Source organism: Pimephales promelas, chromosome 18 (genome assembly GCF_988280905.1).
Source record: "Pimephales promelas chromosome 18, fPimPro1.hap1.1, whole genome shotgun sequence".
Classification (NCBI taxonomy): domain Eukaryota; kingdom Metazoa; phylum Chordata; class Actinopteri; order Cypriniformes; family Leuciscidae; genus Pimephales; species Pimephales promelas.
Genome location: NC_142786.1, coordinates 6,180,342 through 6,204,492, shown reverse-complemented (window position 1 = coordinate 6,204,492; position 24,151 = coordinate 6,180,342). Strand labels below are relative to the sequence as shown.

General features: G+C 37.5%; 2 protein-coding genes across 3 annotated transcripts; both read right to left on the bottom strand.

The window, feature by feature from the left end:
• Positions 1–1,059: 1,059 nt before the first annotated feature.
• On the bottom strand, positions 1,060–10,986 carry LOC120483544 (nuclear GTPase SLIP-GC). 2 transcript variants are annotated; one of them, XM_089122871.1, is made up of 17 exons: positions 10,968–10,986; positions 8,521–8,586; positions 8,085–8,392; positions 7,759–7,974; positions 6,487–6,681; positions 5,455–5,633; positions 4,894–4,924; positions 4,477–4,560; positions 4,287–4,383; positions 4,018–4,154; positions 3,750–3,923; positions 3,513–3,670; positions 2,517–2,631; positions 2,237–2,345; positions 1,945–2,078; positions 1,769–1,853; positions 1,060–1,675 (listed from the first exon to the last, which is right to left on the bottom strand). In XM_089122871.1, exons 3-17 carry the CDS (start codon positions 8,388–8,390, stop codon positions 1,620–1,622), a joined length of 2,076 nt encoding a protein of 691 aa, XP_088978997.1. In that variant the 5' UTR covers positions 8,391–8,392; positions 8,521–8,586; positions 10,968–10,986; the 3' UTR covers positions 1,060–1,619. The 2 variants fall into 2 exon arrangements, with proteins under 2 accessions (XP_088978997.1, XP_088978996.1); XM_089122870.1 differs by lacking the exon at positions 10,968–10,986 and adding an exon at positions 8,683–8,706.
• Positions 10,400–23,652, bottom strand: LOC148970885 (uncharacterized). The gene is made up of 10 exons (XM_089123018.1): positions 23,585–23,652; positions 18,023–18,211; positions 14,195–15,969; positions 13,443–13,651; positions 13,307–13,361; positions 13,072–13,181; positions 12,756–12,982; positions 11,265–11,424; positions 10,968–11,063; positions 10,400–10,731 (listed from the first exon to the last, which is right to left on the bottom strand). Exons 2-10 carry the CDS (start codon positions 18,167–18,169, stop codon positions 10,400–10,402), a joined length of 3,111 nt encoding a protein of 1,036 aa, XP_088979144.1. The 5' UTR covers positions 18,170–18,211; positions 23,585–23,652.
• Positions 23,653–24,151: the final 499 nt, after the last annotated feature.

Genomic DNA, 24,151 nt, shown 5'->3' with positions numbered 1-24,151 from the left:
CGATATGCAAACTGCAGGGGGTTCAATGAGGTGAGGAGGGAGGAGTGTATCTTGACCAGTCGCTCAAAGCACTTCATCATAATGGGACATATCACTGCTGACTTCTTCGTCACTGGAATGATGGTGGTCTTTTTAAAGCTCGCGGGGACCCCGGCCTGGCGCAGGGAGATGTTATAGACTTCTGTAAAGACCCGTGCTAGCTGGTCTTAGCACTTAGCACTCTACCTAGTATGTTGTCCGGACCTGCAGCTTTGCATGGGTCGACTCTGGATAGTGCTCTCTTCATGTCAGCTGGGTCCAGACGCAGGACCTGCTCTTCAGGGGTGGGTGTGGACTTGTTATGCCTGCATGTTATTCAGGGCTGCTTGTCAGGAAGATGAGCGTCATGCTTGTTGGCCTGTGCTATAACTTTGTTTCGCTTTCCTGATGGCCTTGAAGAGCTGAGCCCTTGCTGAAATGCATTTTTAGATAATTTAGCTTGTTTTAAGCAAAACCTCACTTAATTTTGATTAATTCCCCTGGAAAATAAGACATAATATCTTATCTACTTTTACTTATCTAGTAAATGCATCCTGATTTTATAATTTTTTGATATTTGACTGGAAACCAGACAAACTTTTGAAAACTAAGAACATTTTTTTTTTTTTTTTTTTTTGCAGCACACTGAACCCTTTTGAAGTTTTTTCTAAGTATGTAGCCTTTTTTGCTCATTGTGGATGTGATTTAACACTATATAGTTTAACCATTCAACAAATAATGAATGTTTGAAGAGATCAACCATGACATTTGTGACTATGAGGAGATGATTTTCAACATCATTAATGCAAAGGTATTAGTTCTGGTCCTGATGTTGCAGAACCTCCTGCCTGTGCTTTGGCTTGAATGTTATGCGTGGATGATGAGTATCAAAGCCAATATCGCTGTAATAATGATTTAAAAACAAAATTCTATTCATGGACACATTTTGTGTGCTTTCTAAGCAAAGTAAATAATTAAATACATTTCACATTTATATTTGTAAGCAGTCATTGTCAATAAATAATATGCAAAGTAGATGTCTTTTTATTATTTATTGACAATTATATCAAAATATAAATTTCGATTCAAATTAAAAGATTTGAATGATTTAATACAAGAAGAGTATTACAAAGCATTCCTTAAATGGACATTCCTAACCTAAAAATCATCAGTAGACAAAATGCATTTACTTTTATGCTAAATAAGATAAAGACATTTTAATTGCAAAAAACTAAATTGAAAGAAGACTCTTGCTTCATTCCAATATAAATGCATCAACAATAAAGTTTCTAGAAAATAGGACAGCTGTGATAAGTACTTTTAAATGGCATTTCCATTTATTGCTGTAACGATAAAAAGTGGTAATAAAAAAGGGCAATAAATCAACACACAGTTTGTGCATCATGCAGTTTTCATCTAAAATAAAACACAATGTTCAGAGAAATTTTATAAAAGTAAATAATTTTAAAACCACTACAAATACCAATGTGAGTAAAGGAAGAAGATCTATATAATGTAAAACTATTTAAAACATTTACTGAAATTCCTGTTAGTTCATCTGTTAGTTCTTCATCTTTTGGGCTTTTTGTTGCTTGATGACCTCAGTTTGACAGTTGCTCTGCAAGTCTCTCCAGCTGTTCGATCTCTCTTGAGACATCTAAAGACACATATCAGAGACAGTGATCGAGATTAATTAGTCAACACTTCACATCGCAAAATGTTTTGTTTACTTTAAACGCTTGTTTCTTACCCATCATTTTGACATTGCTGATTTTTGACAGTGAGAGTTGCAATGATCTCTTTAGTCTTGATTCAAGAAAATCCTTTATCTGCAGCTTTACACAGAAACAAGAGAAGATTCAGCTTGACTTTAGTCATTGTACAGCTATAGATATACGATCTTCTTAATAAATATGATATCAGTACCTTTAAATTGTTGAAATTTTTAAGCATTTCAAATTTTGCCTTGTTGAACATGTCATGTTTTATCTCATCGACTGCGGTTATTAGCAGTTCCTGCCTTTTCTTCATGGATCCGATTCCAGTCACTGCTGCAGCTTCTAAAATAAGAAACACGTGGTTTCTAGTAGTGATTGTTTCCAAATGCACCCTTTTACTGTATACAATGACCTTGTGATTAGAATAATTGTTTTGCAAGCCCACAAAACTATTAATATAAATAGTTAGTGTTTTAATGTAACTTTTAATGCTCGCTTACGTTCATAGTAAGGAGACATTTGCTTCTCAATGGTTGTTTGGATTGATGAGTAGATGTCCTTCTTTCTATCAACAACCTCTCTTTTGAGTGATGCCTTCAGTTTAGTTTCCTTATAAAATAGGCGGAAAACACTGTCAGAAAAATAAAAACTATCAAAAAAAAGGAAAAACAATGTCCCTGCTTACTTCAGTAATGAGGATTGAGGACATTGACTTCAGAGGGAGTAAAGAGTGTCACGAGTGTCACCCCTGAGTGACCACAGGAGGACAAATGAACTCACCTCTGTTTTGATGAAGTTCTGAATGTGATGTAATATGGGAGATCCAGGGTCACTCTGGATGATACTGAACTTGTCAATCTGTTCTTGCACTGACTTCAATGTTGTTCCAGTAACACTGAAGCCAAGAGAAAACGTAATAGAGTTTCATTTAAAAACTGTCTACAGAATATTGTTGTCGTCACATTCATAACAGGGTTTTAGTCACATCCATAACGTTGGTTATATGTTCGGTCCTGTCTTAGGCTGTGTGAAATCTGGAATTGACAACATGTCAGAAGTGAATCATTTACTCAACTGGTTGGCCGGTGGCGTGGGTGTGACGCTATCGTTAGCCTACTTTCACTAAAACTGCTTCTAAGGGGCCATAACATAAGCTACAAGGTAATGGAGCATTTTATACATTGTCGTGTTTCTTTAAAAATAAATAAAGGTCAAATGGGGTTTTCAAACGCCTCAGATGTAAAGTTATTCGCTGTCAAAGAGACGCCAAAATGAATGGGAGTCAATGGGAATGCTAACGCAAGTGAAGTTCTGTTACAAGATGGCAGCTCCCGCGAGGCTTCAACTTCTGGTCGATGGATTACCCCCTTGAGTGTCACACAGGGAATTGTGGGAATGTCAATTTACGGTTTTTCACTGTAAATTATACAATGATTTGTTCTTTTTCACTTTCAAAAACTGTAAATTTAACGGTATTTTACTGTAAAATTATATTACAGTTATTAGTACGGAAACTTTACCAATTAACAGTTTTGCACTGTAGCATTTTTACAGTATTTTACCGTTAAAATCATGGTTATTTTTTTTACAATAAATACATAGTTACTGTATGCATATGATATTGCATTTCTGTCAATGAGAAACGCACCTTTAAAAGAAAGCAACCTTAGGTCTGTATTTGAAAGCATTCGTGACTTACAACCATTTGAGTTTTTCACATATGCTCAAAATGGTTACAGGTTACCAGGTTAAATGGAAAAATGAAATTTAACTTACGGGAAAATCAGATTGAAATATTCATTAATATATTCTTGCAAGTGTTTTGCCAATTGCCTGTTCAGATCTATGATTACGTCCCAATTTTTTGACCAGTAGCATCCACCGTTCTTGCACAAAGCTTGAAGGATTTTATGGAATCCTCTTTTATCAATATCCTGTAAAAAACAAAAATACTAATGTCATTAAAAGGGCAAGAAAATTGTGATTCACTTTGCACATTACAATCACACTTACAGGGGCTACAACTGCTTTTGTGGAAGCAACACATAATTGCACTGATTCATCCACTCCCTTTGAGAGAAACTTCTCCAGATTAGAATAAATGGTGTCAAAACGACTGTCCAGTTCATTCAGTGCCTTCTTTAGGTTATTCTCTAATTCCATGTAGACTTTGATTTTTGTCTCAACCTGAAACATTTACACAACAGCAGTGAACTACATGATACTGTATATTGGCTGCATTCTGAAGACACACATGTACATCAGTAGTTCAGACTCATACCGTTTTCTTGTCTCTATCCAGCTGGACACTTTGGATCAAGGACAAAACTCCCCTTGCTTCATTGACATAATCACTGGTCAGCTCGCTGGTAATGTTCTTGTTAAGAATCCTCAGATCATCCCGTAACTTTGGGATTTCTAGAAGGGTATGACTTTGATCAGTCCTAGTTTGATTAACTACAAATTGGAATTTAGTTCATGTATGGATTTTATTTATTTTTTTATTTTTATTTTTTTTGAATAATGTGGTAGTTTGGTACACAGTTTTACCTGTTTCACTAGGTTCCATATTTAAATCATGTTCGAAGAAGGCTTTGGAGCTTACGGTGAAGACATTAAGCAAATTATCATCAGTGCTGAATCTTTTCTAAAAAAAATAAATAAATAACAATAATAAATAAATTATATTATATCACATATTACCAGAACTTGTTAAAAAATGTCAAATTTAAGATACTACCTTGATTTCAGAATTTTCAAACTTGTCTTTGACTCTTGTCTTGGCATGTTCATTTCTATGAAGTATGCACACCTTTTTCTGATCCTTTTGAGAATGATAAAAACAACAACATATTAATGAAATGTATAATACCAGTGTGAAATGTAAGACAATGGTTGAGTGTATCATTACTGAATGTACTCAAACTAGCTGTATATGTAATACCAATTTTTTACATTGACTTTTCAACTTGAGCTGGAATTACACTCAAGGTTGAATATGAAATGGCAATTAAAAAAATAAGCTTATTTTCAGAACTTCCTAAAGGTATTTGTTTTACTTAATCTAAATAAAGAATTCTTTCAACATACACTTTCAAGGAAAACTTATATAAAGAAGAAATACTGCATATGCTATTCAGTTTAAGATTTTCCAAACCTTGTCTTCTGATATAGTAAGCCGTGCAGATCTAAAAAGAAATATTAAAAAGACAAAGTGTTTTTATTCTGATATTTTTTGTGTTAAATAGCTGTGACAAACAGAAGCTAAAGGGGTGCTTTTTGTAACATTTTGCAAACACTTGACAGACCACTCAACCATTCTCCAAAACAGGGGTGTCCAAACTCTGTCCCGAGGGCCACTGTCCTTCAGAGTTTAGCTTCAACTTGTCTCAACACACTGGCCTGGAAGTTTCTAGTATGCCTAGTAGCACCTTGATTAGCTGGTTCAGGTGTGTTTTATTCATGGTTGGAGTTAAACTCTGCACGATAGTGGCCCTCGTGGGGCAGAATTCGACACCCCTGCTCCAAGACATATCAAGAAAACTGAACAAGCAAAATGATTGACACAATTCCTGACTGGCCAAAAAAATGGCCTATACGGTTCCCTCTACGTTGTTGAGATACAGAGACAAGTTGATTTATCTTTGATACCTACTTCAGTGACATCAGCCAGTAAAAATTCTGGCACCTTTAATGGCAAAGAGATTCTAATTCTAACCTCATATAGGCTGGTGGATTGATATCATCCGTTTTTGTACAGATGAAGTTGATTCTTTTGCATTCTCCTCCTGGTCCCAGTTCTTCAATGCAGTGCTTTAAAATCCCCCAAGGGCCACTGTCAGTGGTTGCTCGATTAATATCACTTACAATCCACACAAAAGAGCACTCTCTCAGTTTCTACAAGATTGGAAATAGTGATTTAGAAGACATGCTTTTAGTTTTAACAAAAATCATCCATACAACAACTTTTTTACAGTATACAGACAAAGCATTAAATCATTTACTTGCGGTTTGTGATAAAGCTGTTGGGAGATCCAATTACAGTTGGCTGCTTTTTTTTAACAAAAGTTTCTTTGCAAACAAGCCTAATTTACAACACAAAATGCTCCAAACAAACTTATAATTCGCTCAAGGACAACATTAAAATAAACCCCTTTTCAGGATCCTTCTGAAGTATGTACAGAGACACAAATAAACTTTTTGAACGGGGTGCGTAAAAGCAAGTGTTCTTTCACTTTATACATTTTTCCTGTTGTTGACAGATTCAAGTGGGTGTGTATGTTAAACTGAATGTGCATCTGTGTGCAGTGTAGACAGCGTCAGTGATTATAATGGGTTCTATTTGTTTTTGATGTGACACGCACAGCCGGTGTAGGCACGTGTCAGCTTTTAAAGACCGAACGCCAGTGGGTGGGGCCTATATGGTGCAACACTACTGGTCGATGTCTTGCTCTAGAGACAGTCATATGACAATGTATTTGCTCGCGTGACATCACAGATCCTGGAATGTCAAAATGGGGCTTTTTTTTTTTTTTTTTTGCTTGATTTAATAATGCTTTGTTTCTAAAGGTCTGGATGTGTTAAGCTACAAAACTTGCAGGATGTCTTAATGGTACAAAGACAATGGTACAAAAAAGCACAAAAAAATGAGCATTTTGATTTGAAATTTGATTTTTCATGTCGTGACCCGCAATACTGTACGTATATTATTCCAAAAGTTCATTGGAAAAGAGTGCAGTAATATACGTACAGATTTCCACTTGTCATCTCTTAACTTGTTGCAGTCTCCACTGCCAGGAATATCAACAAGCACAATGTGTTCCAGGAGGTCATGACAATCTGGAACCTTAAAGGTCACACTCTTCACAAGCGGCCAGTACCAGCCACCAGTGCTGGCTTCACTGTGGAGAATGTAAGTTGCAACATCACTGGAAAATTTAGACACCTGTGGAGAAAACAAGTAATGATGGATACTAATTCACAAATTCGTAATAGCCTACTTTCAATGTCATAAGCCATGAGGCATTAAAGGGTTAATTTGAACCAAAAATGAAAATTCTGTCAGTAATTACTCACCGTCATGTTGTTCCAACCCCCTAAAACTTTCGTTCATCTTCAGAACACAAATTATTACGATATTTTTGATGAAATCTTAAGAGCTGGCTCACTCCTTCATAGGCTGCTAGGTAATCGATATCTCACAGGCCAGAAAAGTTAGTAAAGACATTGTCAAAATAGTGACTACAATGGCTCAACCTTACGTTTATCAAGCGACGAGAATACTTTTTGTGCGTAAAAAACCAAACAAAATTAAAGACTTTTTTTATTCCACTATTCAGTACGCGTAATGTGATAGCGCATCGCTTGGTTGTACGTCAGAACGTATGCTCACTATATGCTGATTTCACGTAGCCGCCATTTTGAAATCGCTCCGGTGGGAAGAAAACCGGAAATGTCGCTTTTAATCGTAGGAGAGTTGCGAATTTGATCGCGTATTGTTGTTTTAATGAAGAAATTAGTTATTCTAAAAATGTACATACATTTACTATGTACATTTGCTATATTGGATATTAACATCCAATAGTGTCAATCGCGGTAGCAGCTTCAGGTTGGTAGTCCAAGGCATTGTTGTCTGTACTTCTCACCGGGTTCTTCCCACCGGAGCCTCGCTTTCGATTTCAAAATGGTGGCTGCGTGAACGCAGTGTATTGGCCAACGCTGGTCACTGTGATGCTGTCCAATAGTGAGCCTACGTTCTGACGTACAACCTAGAAGCGCTGTGCCACTCTATTCACTTGGACTATTTAACAATGTCTTTACTAACTTTTCTGGGATGGCAGATATCGATTACCTAGCAGCCTATGAAGGAGTGAGCCAGCTCTGAGATTTCAACAAAAATATATTAATTTGTGTTCCGAAGAGGAACGAAAGTCTTACGGGGTTGGAACATCATGAGGGTTACTGACAGAATTTTCTTTTTTGGGTGAACTAACCCTTCAACATATTTAGTTTACTAACTTACATCGTTGTTTGAGATGGTTCTCTTATTAATAGACAAAAAGTCTTTAATCTCAGAAAATTTGTCATCGTTCTTGAGCTTTTCTAATGTTTTCTTGTCTGCATCATCTCCATACAGCGCAGTGATCTTTTCTTTAGCAATTTCCAACATGTCATCATCCCTGTCCTCACTTTCATCTGACAAAACTCTGAAAAGATCTCTGAGCTCTTTCTCCCACTCCTGCAGAGGGACAATACAGAAAATAAGGCTTTTTTCCCTTCCTGTCTGATTTAATAACATATTTATGAAGAACTATCACCGTATAGTAAAACGAAAACAAATAAGGAAACCTCATTAGAGAAGAGTTCAATTTCTGCTGTGTAGTTGGAGTCAGTCAGGTTGGCTTCCACCTGAGTAACAACGGCTGTACAGGCACCAAAACAACCAGATGGCAGTAGATACCTTGTCCCCAGGACTGCACTTAATAGGGAGCTCTTCCCTTCTCCTGATTTTCCAAAAATCCCAATGGTTGCCTTTTTGCTGACATTATTCATTTTATTTATCTTTGACATGATGTCTTTGTGCATAATGACTGTGTGGACCAAGTTATCAGTGACTCTTTTCATGACTGGCTTTGCCTTCAGCATGATCTCCATATCTGTACATGAAGAAGAGAATCACAATGGGGATTATTTAAATAAAGGAAAATAGTGCAGACCTTCTAGGCAACGAAGTGATTTGTTACTCTGGTAGTTCCAGATTAAAACAGATTCAGATTTTACTTGCCTGTCAGCGGTGACTCTATGCTGGAGTCAGAGTCAGACGATTCTTGATCACGCTTTCTTTTAGTACCTGTGAGAGAATTAATTCCACTCATTATATTTCCTCAATCACTGACTGCAAAGCAAAGACATGTTTTTTATTTATTTATTTGAGAAATTTTTATACCTTGGCTAGACATAGTGAGATCGATGGAAAAAACACTGGGATTAAGCACATGGTCTAGATCAGGGGTGCCCAAACTTTTTCCTACGAAGGGCCAAAAAATCAAACTTGATTGTGGGCCAAAAGTAAATTTTGCATCATAAATCAAACGGTATTACATTAAAGTTGCTATGGGTTTATTTATTTTATAATATTTAAAATAAATAAAAAACAACTTCAATCTGATTAACTAATGCAGTTTTATTTGTAAAGTTTTGCATTTTAAAGAAATCCCCTCTCCCCGGACGGTATGGCGGGCCAAATCAAAGGATACCACGGGCCAACTTTGGCCCGCGGGCCCTAGTTTGGGCATCTCTGGTCTAGATGTATTAACCCACTACATACCCCACTGTTATGCTACTTTTTGTAGCAGAAATGGAACATTATTTAGTCCACATTTATAGATGTTATCCAATTATACTGCAAGGATTCTTTATTCAACTTACAGCTAAAAGAGAGATCTGATGACAGTAAAACGTTTTGCTTCAAATTTTTTCAGTCATTTTTTATATATTTATTTATTTATTCATTCATTTTATTACAGACACAGCATAGTTTGCGAAACTTAACCCTAAATTAACACAAAAAATACATAAACACACAGTAAGCTTTTCAAATTTAAGCAAAATCTGTAAAAAAAAAAAAAAAAAGCTGAAAAAACGTCTCAGGTTACGTATGTAACCCTGGTTCCCTGAGAGGGAACGAGACGCTGCGTTTGAGACGCGGTGGGAACACTCGTGTGATTGCGTGATTACGTCGTGAAGCACATGTAAAATCAGTCCAATGGAAGCCCAAAACGTCAAGGCGGGTGACGTTATAGACCAGAAAACTATAAAGCACCCCTGAAATCAGATCGCGCCAGCTTCTGAAAAACCTGAAGCAGGTCGATCAGGGCATGCAGGAAGTATGGCAGGCACATGCAGCGTCTCGTTCCCTCTCAGGGAACCAGGGTTACATACCTAACCTAAGACGTTCCCTTTCAAGGGAACTCGCATGCGTTTGAGACGCGGTGGAACCCCATACCCACTACGCCATAGTGACAAATGCCCGTTCTGTGTGAAGTCCTTGCGCACACTAAGAAGCATGCAACCTACCCCCTGGAGTGGAGAGGTCAAGGTCATAAAATCTAACAAATGTATTCGGAGAGAGGACCATCCTTCCGCTTTACAAATGTCAAGAAGGGAAACATCTGAAATTTAGGCCGTAGAGGCCGCCATACTCCGGTTGTCCGGCCGCTTCATAAGCCAATGATATGGCCTCGACATCCATTTGCTCATAACCTGTTTAGATGCAGGGCACCCTCTCATGAGTGACCCAGAGCAGACAAATAATTGTTCAGACTTGCGCCACAGGGCAGCTCTGTGAACGTAGGCATCTAATGCCCGAACTGGACATAACAGGTTTAGTCGTTCCTGATCTGGGGTATTAAACGGTAGAGGATAAAAGGCCTGCAGCACTGTAGTGTGCTACAGCACTGTACCTCAGTGTACCACGGAGAAAACCAGTTATAAGAGGATCTCTCCCAAAAGAAATACCCCCCATACTGGTGTGGCTCCCAAAAGAAATTTCCCCCATAGCCGCCACGTAAACCTTTAGGGTCTTGCAAACAATCAAGAACTGAACCAACAGGGCAGTTAACAGGATCTAAATGACGTTCACCACACCATGTGGAGAATAATTTCTATTTCAATGCATACAGTCTTCTCGTGGAAGTGGCTCTGGAATGAAGAATGGTCTCAATGACCTCAGTCGAGAGACCGGATTCTATGAGCCGGGCCTCCTCAGAGGCCAAGCCCACAGTTTCCACAATCAGATGAGCCCCTTCCCGGCAAACCCTCTCCAGAACCCCCGGGAGCATAGATGTCCCCCCCGCTGTCAGATCCGTTTGCGAACCCCGAAATGCGAGTCGTCTCCGTGCCTCGGCAACAGAGAGACCTGCGCGGGGAATGCGAACCGAACCGTCCTCCTCGAAGAACTCCAGGTGGGAGGTGAGCAGAGCGTCCACGCGGACAGCTTCTCGCAATGCCCACAGTCAGCTCCCTCGAGAACTGACTGTTGGCATGCTCCACTCCCAAACAGCAACAAATAGCTGATGTGTGTCTCCACCCGTAATGAAACGAGGGCAGGGAACAACACAACGTCTATAATCTTGCTTACTTGCCATATATATAGATAGTGATATACTGTATGGAAAGTATGACAATATTACATAATAGCTATCACTTGCTCGCAATATCATTATCACTCACCTCCACAAACTCTCTTTCGATCAATTCCGGTCCAGAGATATTTTGTTATTTCAGCTTCACAGTCTACCCTCATTACACTTTGTTTTGATGCAGCTTCTGAAAGAGTAAACCCGAAGAATGAATTGGAAACATTTTGGATGGTAGTCCTTCAAACTCACAACCAATCTTGTACACTTTAAAGATCAAATTGGAAGACATCACAAATTGGAAGAGTTCACCGAGTGTTAGAAAACAAACAAAATATAAGAAAATAAAAACTTTCGTATATGTGAAGTGTTCATGCAGTATTGATTTTACCTTTGATTACATCTGCTAAAATAAGCTTAGAGAAGGGCTTTTTATCTCCTCTCCCCTGCCAGTTGAACTCCTTAGCCAGATCATCTGTTAGGACTTGCTGCATAATATTCTTAATCACATCCTCTGGCCCAAAACCTCCAAGCCTTGACAGATATTGTACCTGTAAAGTCTTATTTATTAATATTACATGTCTTGCAATAGGCCTACTTGATTCTTATTGGTCAAACACATCATTGAGTGTTCAAATATTTTGTGTAATGACCACAAAACTGTATATAGAATATAGCTCATTTGCACCATCTTGCATCAAATTGAACAAGGAACCAGAGCAGTGGGAAAGAGATCTTGAAAAAGTTATCTGTGTTATGCTAATCAAACAAAAGAGATTAATTGTAATGCAGATTAATAGTCATAGTCTGCAACGTTCTGTCTTTGTCTGCACTACACTTCCCAGAATCCTCTGAACTCACTCCCTCTATAGAGCTGGTAAGTCCCGCCCCCTTCCGCTAATCCCACTGGACCTCTAGGTTGAAAAATCGTCAATGCAAGTGAATGAGAGAAAATAATTATTTTCTAATCCCGTTTGAATTTTGCAATGAATGTAACATGTGTTTGTGAATTTTTTATATAATGTTTCATGTAAAGAATGCTACAATTTAGCGGGTAGAATTTTCATACGGTTAGACTTTGTGTGAGAGCACACTCTTTCGACGTGTTTGATATACATCACCACCATCACATGCCTGTGTCTTTGGTGCACTTCACCACCTTCTTTCAAGGAGAGGACAAACTAGTTGAGCGTGGTGAAAACCGTGATTTGTGGAGGGAAAATGTGTCATGCGGAGACGTCACATATGCGACGTGTAGTCTTTCTCGTTATGTCTATTCCACAACTGCTAGACAAAGAATCATACAATATACTGTCAAACTTGTTACATGAGACATTATATAAAAAATTCACTGACAACATATGTTACATTCATGGCACAATTCAAACGGGATCAGAAAATAATAATTTTCTCTCATTCACTTTTGACGCTTTTTCAACCTAGAGGTTCACTTGAAGTTTTACGGATGGGCGGGACTTACCAGCTCTATTACCCACCTGTTCATCATCTTCGTCATCCGTGTCACTTGTCCTCACCTCGTTATTGTTCATTAGTCTCTGTATTTAAGTTCCTTCTGCCCTGTCAGTCTTGTTGGTTCTTGTTAATGTTACCTGTTGTTTTGTTTGTGTACCCTCTGCCTGCCTGTACCTGTTTGTTTTTTGGATTTATTAGTAAATGTTTGCACTGGAGTCTTTTGACTCTGCCTCTCCTTCAACCTGCACCACATATGTAACAGTATCTGCATTATTATTATAACACATTTATTAAGTAGCCGTGGAATAAGCAGGTTAATGTGTGGATAATTATTACAAAATAAACCCCTTACAGGTGTGGTAGGTCAGAGGGTAAGTTATCCCTTTCTTGAAATGCTGTGTTGACTCACATATTTGTGGCGTTTCGCTGTATTACTGAGCTCCCTTTCAGTCCTGAGCACATCTTCAATGGTTCTAAGAGGCAGATTAAGACTTGTTTTAACATCTCTAGTGGGTAAACTGGTACTGCTGGGGGCTTCAGAAGACGGATTGTCTTTCAGTAGTTTCTTTAACATAGAAGAGTTTTCCTGAACTGTGCTCTTGATGTCTTTCAGCATTTGGAGGAGATCATTCTTGCCTGTTGTGTAAAATCAATTGTGTTGTAATTACACAAAAAAAAAAAGAAGAAAAGACTTCTCAATATGATTACAAAATAAGCTGACTTACCATCAGCTGGCCTTCTGGATGTAGATGGTGTTGGAAGAACTGGGTTTTTTGACATGTCTTGAGTGCTTTGTCTTAGTATGCCAGGGAATCCAGTAGCTAATAGATTATATCTTTATTTGAAAATAAACAATATTTTAACAAAAAAAGTACAAATGAATTATTTGACCTTGTAATAGGTAAAATTCTTCAAACAAATGTTGCTTTTGGAAACAAAGTGCAAGCATCTGTTACTTACTGTTCTTTCAGTTCTATAATTTCTTTTTGCCCCTCTGTTGCCTCATCAAAAAACCCTGCAAATAAAATAATTATATTATTTGATAATTTATAAAAATCTAAAATGTAAGCAATTATTTTAAAGTAGTGACCATTACCATAATCTTTGTGAAAGTTAATATTTAATTTCTCCCATGTTTTTCCTCCTGTTTCAGGTTTAAGTCTGTTTTTAACAGCTTCCATGCACTTCTCCGCTGATTTGAATGGGGGCCAGTAACTTTGTTTCTTGTCTGGGGTCAACCAGTTTGATGCGACCACCATCACCTCATCTGAGTCTTGCAAGGTAACAACCGCATACATGATCTGTCTAGTGAAGGGGGAAATAATTATGTTTAGCTTGGATTCAAAAATAATATGCTTAATTTTCAGCCCGTTCTCATCCTTTAACGTTATATAGAACGCTATATGCAAAAACGGCGCTATACTACGCACATGGCACCCTTTATCGTTAATATAACACGCGAACCCAAGACGTCATAAATCCTTTAGCGTGAATATGACGTGCAGACCCTACCCCACACCTAAACTTAGCCCTCACAGCGCGTGTTATATTAACGATAACGGGTGCCATGTGCGTAGTATAGCGCCTTTTTTGCATATAGCGTTCTATATGACGTTAAAAGATGAGAATGCGTTGTTAATTTTATAGTAAGTTGAAAAGCTGACCAAACAAATTATTTTAAAGTCATGCAATTCTGACAAAATCCACAGAAACAACCAATTCACAAGTATTTTTCCCACTTTGGTTGGACCTAGTTGCACAAATTATGCCACAAGTTAAATACTGAATGCAAGACATATGTATGTTATTAATAACAAATGAGATCTTGGTCATCTTCAAGATCCTCACCTTCCATCACCCTCCATCAAAATGTCTTTTTTCTCATTAAAATCCCGCTCTTCATACACTCTCCTATTGCTGTTGTCCGGTTTAGACCAACTGGCTTCTGATTCCTCTTCTGTGTTGTGTGAAAGCGTTTCCTCCTCCCTTTTATTCCATTCCTCATCATTAGTCTCATTTCCCAAGCACTTTAATTTTTTATCATCAGCATTTCCTTTGGATAATTCCTTAATGTAATACATTTCATTAGCTGTGTTCCTCACTGCAGCTATTACTTCCTCAAGATCCTCAGGTTGGATGCAAAGAATAACACTTTGTTTAAAAACGAGAATATGTTTCTGTTGTAAACTCCTAGCTAATGCGAAAGCAAAGCATTTCAGAGCCAGTGTAATGAGAACTGGGGTCAAAGGGCAGCCCTGATCCAGCAGTTTGTCTCTCTCAGCTGAAGCGTCTACAGATTCAGTGTCTGCTTCTGGTGCATCTCTGAGAAGGTTTTTCACAATGAGGAAATCTTGATACAGAGTCGGGTTTGACCGTTTTTGCTCTTCTATTTCATCCTTAATACAAGACAACCTCATCCCAGCGCAGAAGGTTTTGGGAGCGATCATGACAAAAGCTGATTTTTTTGGTACAAGACCCTTTGACTGAGTCTCCAAGAAATCATCTAGACATTTTGTCAGAATAGTTGCAATGATGAGGTAGTCAACATTAAAAAAGTGTTGACTATCATCATGTGGACTCTTCACAGTTTCATTAAAGCGTGTCTCAGAGCAGTTAAACGCACCGCTGTGGATTCTGTCATAGAGCATCTTAATGTATGGAATTAGATCCTGAATTTTGTCTTTATAGAAGGAAACTGGGATGCCGTCTGGTCTCGGTGTGTCTGACACTTGAAGAGAATGTACAGCTGATATAATGTCAACCTCACTGACTGCATGTGAGCTTTCTTTGCCCAGTGATGAACCAGTCTCATCTGTCAAAAGATCCTTTTTTAGATCCAGCCATTGGGAAATTGTTTGTATCTGTGGATCTTTCTGAAAAATGGTTGTGGAAACATTGTTGATCTCCAAGTACACAGGACAATGGTCGCCCATCTCTGAGTCTCTGATTTCACATCTTCTGACCCGCCACATACATTCTTCTGGAACAAAAAAGTGATCCAGCCTGGACGCAACTTGACTGTGGAATGTGTACTCCTGCTTTACAGGGTTCATTCTTCTCCAGACATCAACTAGCTGAAGAGATTTCATGAACTTATTCACACAACAGCGCAGCTTTCTGTGGTTTGAGTGGTCTTCTTTTGAATTGTCTTTGTCGATAAATGGATTGAAAACCGTGTTGAAATCTCCACCAATCACCAGCAGCCCTGTGGTCCTTGACTGCAGGTAATGTGACAGTTTATCAAGGATTTTTACATCATTGTGATGGTTATAAACACTAACCAAAGTGTACAGCTGACCTTCCAGTTTACATTTCAACACAACATAAGCTCCACAGTTATCTTTTTCATGACTTATACATTCAAAATCTAGTCTTCTCCTGACAAGTATGGCTGTTCCCTTTCGGGAGGTAAACTTTGTGTAGAAAACATGCCACTCATTTTTTAGACCTTCTATAATATGTTCATCTCCTTCTCCAATATGTGTCTCTTGGAAGAAAACAACGTCCGCATTTTGTAGTTTTTGAAATTTCTCATCTCTATTTCGTTTAAGTCCATTAACATTCCAGGTGACAAAATGTATTGTCTGTGAAGCCATCGACAGATCTGCTCTCACAAAAGGTCCCTGTCAAAACAAAGGGTGATAGAAGGTAGGTAGAGGTAAGGATTTTTTTTTTCTTAAGAAAATTACTGAGACTACCTTTTTAAACATTGTGACGTCCAAAGATATATATTCTCTGTTAACTATTGTTAATTTTCTCATTGGTTTAGCAACAGTGTTGTCTGACAAGACAGGTTATACCTGTTTCTCCCACAACTGACACCATGTGTCAAGATTCTGACTCAACCCAGCCTGGTCTCATTATACTTATATTATCACGTAATATTATCATGTAATATATTTACAGGGACAGAACATATATATATATATATATATATATATATATATATATATATATATTAGGGCTGTCAAACGATTAATCGCATCCAAAATAAAAGTATTTAAGAAAAAAATATTTATATAAAATATTTATATTTATATATAATATAAATTATATAGAAATCTGTATATATACATGAAAATATTTCTTAAATATATATACAAGCATGTGTGTCTATTTATATAGATAAAATAATTATACACAGTGCACTCACATATATTATGTAAACACAAACTTTTATTTTGGATGTGATTAATCGTGATTAATTGTTTGACAGCCCTAATATATATATATATATATATTGCATGTACAATATGGACATTTTGACAACATTAAACACGTAAAAATAATTACAGCCATAAGTATTTAACATAAGACATTTACAAATCTGTAATAATATAATTTATATTGGTATCATTTTTTTAATTTATATCAAACCATTAACCATTAACCTTTATGCCTTGACATAACCACTTTTATAGAGAAAAAAATAAATAAATAAAACGCAATGGCACAAAAAAGTTCAATGAGCACTTTACACACTGTGCACACACATCCTGTAGATTGGTGTCTTCACCATTTTGCAAATGTAATATGCAAAATGACAATGCAATATGTAAAATGGCATTGCATTCTGTATTTAAATGTACATTTTACATTACCATTCTAGCTACGTTTGGTGCAAAATGAAAATAAAATTACATAATTTACATTTGCCATTTCATACACTAGTTTTAATATGCATATGTTTAAATGTTATTTTTCTTAATTGCATTTACACTCACAGTCAAGACACTTGCGATTGCGTTTTCATGAAATATCCCGCAATGAATGTAGCAAAATTCAATGTGCACATTGAAAATGCATTCCAAGCCAATCACACCCCCTCCTGTCCTGTCAATCACTGCATCAAGGCGGGGCTCGGCAACAGGTAAACATGTTATGGCTTTGTTTTGCTCCAAATGTTGCTGGTAATGTAAAATGTACATTTAAATACAGAATGCATTACCATTTTACATATTGCATTGTAATTTTGCATATTACATTTCAAACTGAATATTGCCACATGCTTCCATTAGTAAATTGAGCATTGACACAAGTAATGTAACAAATAACGCAGGAAAAAAATAATTGCACCATGTGCACAAATGTTGTGATAATGTGTTTCAATAGTGATTATAAAAGGTTTAGGCTCAAACCTTTAGAGCTCTCAGGAGTGGAAGATCTTTTGAGGAGAGAGAGAGAAAACAAGCATGCGGAAGCCAGCTAAGACCACATCCTCTGATTACAGCTCACAATAACATACATATTTATGATCATTTCATGTTTTTAGTGTATTTTATGGTGATTGTCCCACAATAAATATTACATGAAGTAATGGTTAAACAATTAAAGAAACGTTATTTATTTTTAGTGTTTTCTATCCTGCATGTATCCCGCATTTAGTGTCTGTCCAAATACACAAGTCATTTTACGAGTGGTAGAACCACACTTTATGTAAAATATATAGAGATTCTAAATAGTATTATTAATAATAAAATTGACTTAAAAACACTTCAGAAGTGTTTTAATGGTGACATTTAAATGGCTTTTTAATGATTGCCTTTCTTGCTTTGTCAAATGTTTCTTGGATAAATTAAACATCAATACTATTTTGTATTTCTTTAGAATTGTAAAAAAATTTATTTTTAATTTTAGTCAACTTTAAGCATCATGATAATTTTAAGGAAAAGTTACCTTATGTCTACAGATAAAGTCTGTGGAACCGGAGACTGTCGTCGATTCAGCTGTCAAGTTGAGCAGACTAGATTCACTTGTGCACTGTTTGATAATTATTTCCTTATAGAGCGACATTTCCTGAACCTCCCACACCTTTACTTTCATACAGAAGTCTCCATCTCCATCAGAGCTCCTTACGAGGTTGTTCTGCAATTGGTGATGAAACAATGAACATTCAGAGCATGAATTCTGAAGATTTGGATTACAGCACACAAATAAAATCCATTCTCATGATCATTGTATGCTGTGTTTTAGTGTTTTATGGGTCACTGTCCCACAGCAAACAAAAGAAATATTACATGATGTAGTGAACAGCCAAGCACAACATAACACTTTTTGTCTCTCTCGGTCCATGCACAACGGGTTCATTTTCACAGTATTCATTTTGTTCCACATTAATTTCACACATCTTGTATAATTATGTGGTTTTGTTTCATTATTACAGTGTTTACTTTTTTCTTTATTTACCCTGCAATGTGAAAACATGCACATTTTAACATATGAGGGGTACGTTGAAATATGACCATACGTCACGATTAGCCACGCACTCCTGGGTTTACTACTACATTTCCCATCATACACCTGACTGATTACACCAAACACCATACACCTGCACTGCACCTATTGCACACACACACAAAAGCCATTTCCACACACCACTTCTCTGCGAAGTATTGCATTGCCCTATTTTTTGGTCCAAGTGAAGTCTGCTGATCTGATTACTGACTTAGGACTGTGTACCCTGAACTCTGATCATTCTCTGCCTGTCTTGACCTGGATTGCTCTTTGGACTTTGTCTTTTGCTGCCTGCCCTGACCTTCGCCTGTGACCTCGTCTTGCTCTTTGCTCCCTCCATTGATCTTGTCTGCAGTTGATTTACACTGCATTCACACTACATTCTAAATAAAGCTGCAATTGGATTCCTCTGTGTATGCGCCTTCGTTACACCATATATGACAGCTTAAAATGTTATCTGATATAAAAAAAATACTTATGAATGTAAGAAAAACTTAAATATTTTGTCAATAAAATAAACTTCTTCAAATAAAATAATGGTGTTTTTAAGAATTAAAAATAAATACTGCCGTATTGGGATCTTACCTGGGAGCCCAATCACCTTCAAGTAGTAACTTAATGAGACAATGGACATTGGCCAGTGAGATTTGCATGCCGAAAGCGTCACCTAACTGACGCCTTGGGAAGCATTTTGACCATGCTTCAATATCTGACGCTTTAGGCGCCCTTTGCGTCAGTCAGATGACGCCCTAGGATCGCGTGTAACCCTACCCCTACCCCAGACCTAAACCTACCCGTGTCATCTAACTGACGCTTTTCCTCCTCTCTACAGGCAAGGATGATATGTAGGTATGTCAATATATATATATATATGTATACATATATATTAAACAATAGATAGACAATTAAACAAAGATACACATTATACAGGCCTACACAGTGCTTTAATTTCAGGAAGGTCTACTAACATTATTATAATTGTTTTTAGACCATACCTGAATAAAGTAATCAAAAGTAGGCTATAAATAGCACTGCAAAGTTGATCATAGATAGATTTATGCTTATTAAAGCTGAAGTAATTCATTCAAGAGCTATGAGTGATTTTCTCTTTGCCTTTTGTTGTTTGATTCTCAGTAATGTCGCAATCGTCACATCACATTTATACTGCTGCCCCTTTAAGAATGAGTGCAGATTTCGTCTACTGATGCACCATATTTTCTCCCAACTATTTCCATAACTACGTTCATTTTAGACATAAATGGTTTAAGTGTTAATCTCCAAGCCGGTCGGTTTGACATTTTTGTGCAGGCTACATTTGATCGTTTAGACGCGCATATGAAGCCCAGAGTATAATTTGCTTGTCTTGTTCCGGTCTGTTTCGGAGCGCGCGCCGCACTAGGAACAGCATCTCTTGCGCAAATTTTGTGCTTTTAATAGCTCTTTTTATTATTAAAAGCGTCCCGCAATTTAGCAACAGCAGAGACTGCATTTTACAACAATCACCGATCGTGCTGATTCTGTCTTAAAGTTTGAGTTTTAGGGAGAAATGACAGAGCACCGCCGCGATGGGAAGGAAGTTGGCTAGACAGAATGCGGCTATTGTTTTTAATGGTTTTTTACCTCAATATATTCTTTAATCTTTGGAAATCAGACTAATATCACAGATCTAAAGTGTAACCAGGCTACGTTTCCTCTGTCGTCACTCATTAAAGGTTGTCTAAGCGATCCTGGGTGTTGACGTTCGGAATATTTTCAAACAAATCGGAGGCTAGCTAGACCCTCCCTCCTCCGCATCTCATCTCCTTCCCCTCCCTTCCGTGCTTCCCGAAGTAATTGTGAACGTGCATTTCGCTGACTGCATAGTTCTAGCTAATTATATCCTTGTTTGGGTTTGGCGAACATAAGCGTCAATTTAGAATAAAAAAAAACAAAAACATTTTAACGTTACCCACCTGTCCAGCAAAAACAGAGCAACCTGAATGTCGGACTGGAAGCCCTTCTGCCGCCGGAGTTCTCGCCATCGTTCAAAAGCTTTGCTACCGATGTAAATTCGGAACTTCGCACATTCTTTATCCGACTCCTTCTTTTTAATTTGTTCTTCAGAACGACGTCTCTTTGGTCGTGTGTCGGCCATTTTTCAAACTTCCCTCTGATGATACTTCTCTCTCCTTCACACACACACACCCCCTTCATGTGCACGGCATGCGCACTAACCCCCCAGACCCACCCTCAAATACTTCTTGCCAGTGATTGGCTGGAACACTGTTTGTTAGGTTTCGTGGTCCGGGTGAGACATGATTGTTTTTGTTGCCGTTTGTGGAGCCTGTGGTGTCTACAGAGACTGCGTTTTTTTACAGTGTGTTTAGGGGACAGGCAGCTAGCCGATAGTGAGGAGACGTTTGATGTATGCGACAAAAAATGTCGCTTAGACACATCGCTTAGACAACCTTTAAGCAGGGCTGTCGTGTTGTGCTTGCTGTGGCACCGCATGAGAGATCTCTCTCTTTCTCTTCTGGACTGCGAATTGCAAACATGCATCACTGACAAATAGTTTAATTAATACGGTTTTGCAAACATTGCATTTTGCTGTCTTGCTCTGCTGCGGTGTTTCCAGTGTGAAGTATTTCCACACAGCGAACATGTTGGTAGCTCAGTGCTATCCTGCTAGCTGGCTGCAAACTGTGGAATGGATTTCCTGAGCGGGGGTGTGTCTCATTGAGCCCTATTTTTCACAGTCTATGATTGAGCTGTACCTCCGTTCAGGATATCCATTCCACAGTTTGCAGCCAGCTAGCAGACTAGCAGGCCCGGCGGGAATCACTTTTGAAGGTGCGTTCCATTCGACCGTAAGTGGACTGCGAAGTGGACTTCACAGGGTATTTCGCCATCTTAAGTGAGATTCCAATTCGAAGGGAACGAACATGTTCAGTTCGAAGGGCACTGCAAACGGCATAGGGAATAAGGGGAAGTCAGTGAAGTCCACTTCAACTGAAATACCGTGTTCAGGGAGTAGGGAGCAGTGAACACTTGTGTAGGGACCCTGTCGAATGGAACGCACCTTGATGAGTCATTTCAGCAGACAACGTTAAAGCGCAGACAGGCTCATAAATATCGTATTTCTCCGCAGGTTGGATCGGAAAAATCCGATACGTGAATTACACTAGTATCGGCCCCGATACCGATACTGGATCGGATCGGCCCCATCCCTAATTTGTAGTCAATGCCATATTATCCAGTAAACACTAAACAAACAGAACGGAAGTTAACTTTGGGCCAGCTCATCACCATAGCAACGCGTCTGATGAAAGCGTCTAGGTCCCACTTTATATTAAGTGGCTTTAAGTACTATGTAATTACATTGAAATTAATAATTTGATAGAATGGACTTATTGTGTACATACATGTTTTACATTGTACTTACATTTTAAAATTCCAGCATGTAATTACAGCTATAATTAACTTATGTAATTTGTAATTACAAAGTTGACCCTCCCCTCACACCTTAACCTACCCTTAAACCGACCCATACCACCACACCTGTCCCTAACCTTACCCGTATCAACTTCTGACACGCCATATACATTTAATAGTGTTTAAGGACACAAAGGTGGATACTGGCAGTTGAGACAGAGCGCAACATGTCATATTTGAGAACTACACCCACTGGTTTAAAACACAAGGTGAGACAAGACATGTCAAGATCAGGCAAAACCACACTTCAACATAAAAGTCTTGAACTCAGACACCACAGTAGCTTACTGTGTTCTTTACCACACTGGTATAGGCCTTTACACTTTACATTTACAGGAACAAAACATACTTTTTTTCTGGTATTTCTGACAACAAGATCTCATGAAAGTGTGAATCTACACCAAAAATGCAATTTCTCGTGCCATTTACTGTAGACAGCAAAAAATTAAAAAAAAAATAATAAAAATGTGTGTGTGAATGTGTGTGTAAATGCTTAAATGCTACGCACTGTGAACCCCTTGATTAGGATTAGGGGTTTGGAGAGTGTGTGCGTAGGTTATTACACTCCTTTTACCATTTACCAAAAAGTGTGTATAATATGCACGCGAAAACGGCATATCATATACACGCAAAAACTATTTTTGGCATATAAATGGCACGATAAATATATTCGTGGTATAGATGGTATAAACGTTTTGAATAGATGCTGAAATGTAGCCTACAATATGGCCACATTGACGATACGTTAAATGTAAATATTACGTATGCTATTTACAGCTAGAAACAGATGATATTTACAAATCTTTCATAAATATATTGGAATAGGTTTTTTTTTTTTTACCATTTAACTGATTTATTTATACTAATCCTAACCCCCATGCCTGGACAGTGGACATAACCATTTTGTCAACAACAACAAAAAACTATGTCTGTAATTGTATGTGTGGAAGACCCACACTTTATGAACATAGGACTTCTCATGACATCACATTGCAGAAAAATACATATATATGTATGTATATATATATATATATATATATATATATATATATCACAACACTTCAGTTTTAATAATGGCTTTTTCTCTCTTCATTGGTGCCTTTTTTGCTTAGTCAAATGTTTGTAAGATAAATTAAACAACAATTAAAACAACAATACTATTTATTTAGATAACATAAACACAGATTACATGATGTAGGCTAAGTAAGGTAGCCGGTGGGTCGCGAGACTTTCTTTGTGTTCTTGGTCAATAAGTGCCTTTTGTGAAGCGCTCTTGTGTGTGCCGTTGTAACACCGAGAACACCGAGAAAGTCTCCCGACCCCCTATAGAATAATGTCGAGACCCACTGGTTGAGAAACACTGTTATAGATGATGATATCAGATGCTTATTTGATAAATCAAACAGGAATATATGTATTTCAGATTGTTTAAAAAAACTTACCTGCAAATAAGATCAAATACGGTCTGACATTAACTAAGTTTTAGAATTATAGTTAACCAAATGCACCATACTATTTTACAGGAAATATTACCTTTTATGTCTGTAGTGTGGAGCAGGACACTGCTTTCTGACATGAGATATGATTCAACTGTGGGTGTGTCTTGTTGTGATATAGAAAAAGAGAAAGATAATATGATAGGGACACCTTTTATTTTACTTTAGCCTACGCCTATATTGCACAGAATACTTTTAAAATCAGTAGAATATTTACTTGTTCTGATTGCAAAATGTAGCCAAGAAAGAATATGACCTCTAACTGAAATTAATATCTTAAAGATTGATAGTTTTTATCTTTAAGCCAATTTATCAGTAAATAATATATTTGCATTTAATGAAGTGTAAGCATAATGATGTTTGGGTAAAGTTTTGATGCGCACAAGAGTCACTGGGAGTAGTCTATGTTTAAACCTCTCGGTTTTTGTTTTACTTTAATGTGTAGTAATATGTTTGTTTGTTTTTTTAAAACGTTATGATTCCTTATGAAGTGCTTTTTTCAAGGGCACAGCCTAACGCTTTTTGACTCTCTCAGTTTGTGTAAATCTATGGTTTAGAGTATAGCTACATTTTTTTCACACATTAATTTCCCACCTCTAGTACA

Bases quoted from the DNA above. Each gene is read 5' to 3' on its own strand.
- LOC120483544 (XM_089122870.1), bottom strand. The intron at 8,393-8,520 runs GCAAGTAAAATC...CTTCATGTACAG, and splicing joins CATAGAGTCACCGCTGACAG to ATATGGAGATCATGCTGAAG. The intron at 3,924-4,017 runs GTATGAGTCTGA...TAAATGTTTCAG, and splicing joins TGGATAGAGACAAGAAAACG to GTTGAGACAAAAATCAAAGT.
- LOC148970885 (XM_089123018.1), bottom strand. From the start codon at position 18,169: ATGAAAGTAAAGGTGTGGGAGGTTCAGGAAATGTCGCTCTATAAGGAA. The intron at 13,182-13,306 runs GTAAGTAACAGA...TTTCAAATAAAG, and splicing joins ATTATAGAACTGAAAGAACA to ATATAATCTATTAGCTACTG. The intron at 12,983-13,071 runs GTAAGTCAGCTT...TTTACACAACAG, and splicing joins ATCCAGAAGGCCAGCTGATG to GCAAGAATGATCTCCTCCAA.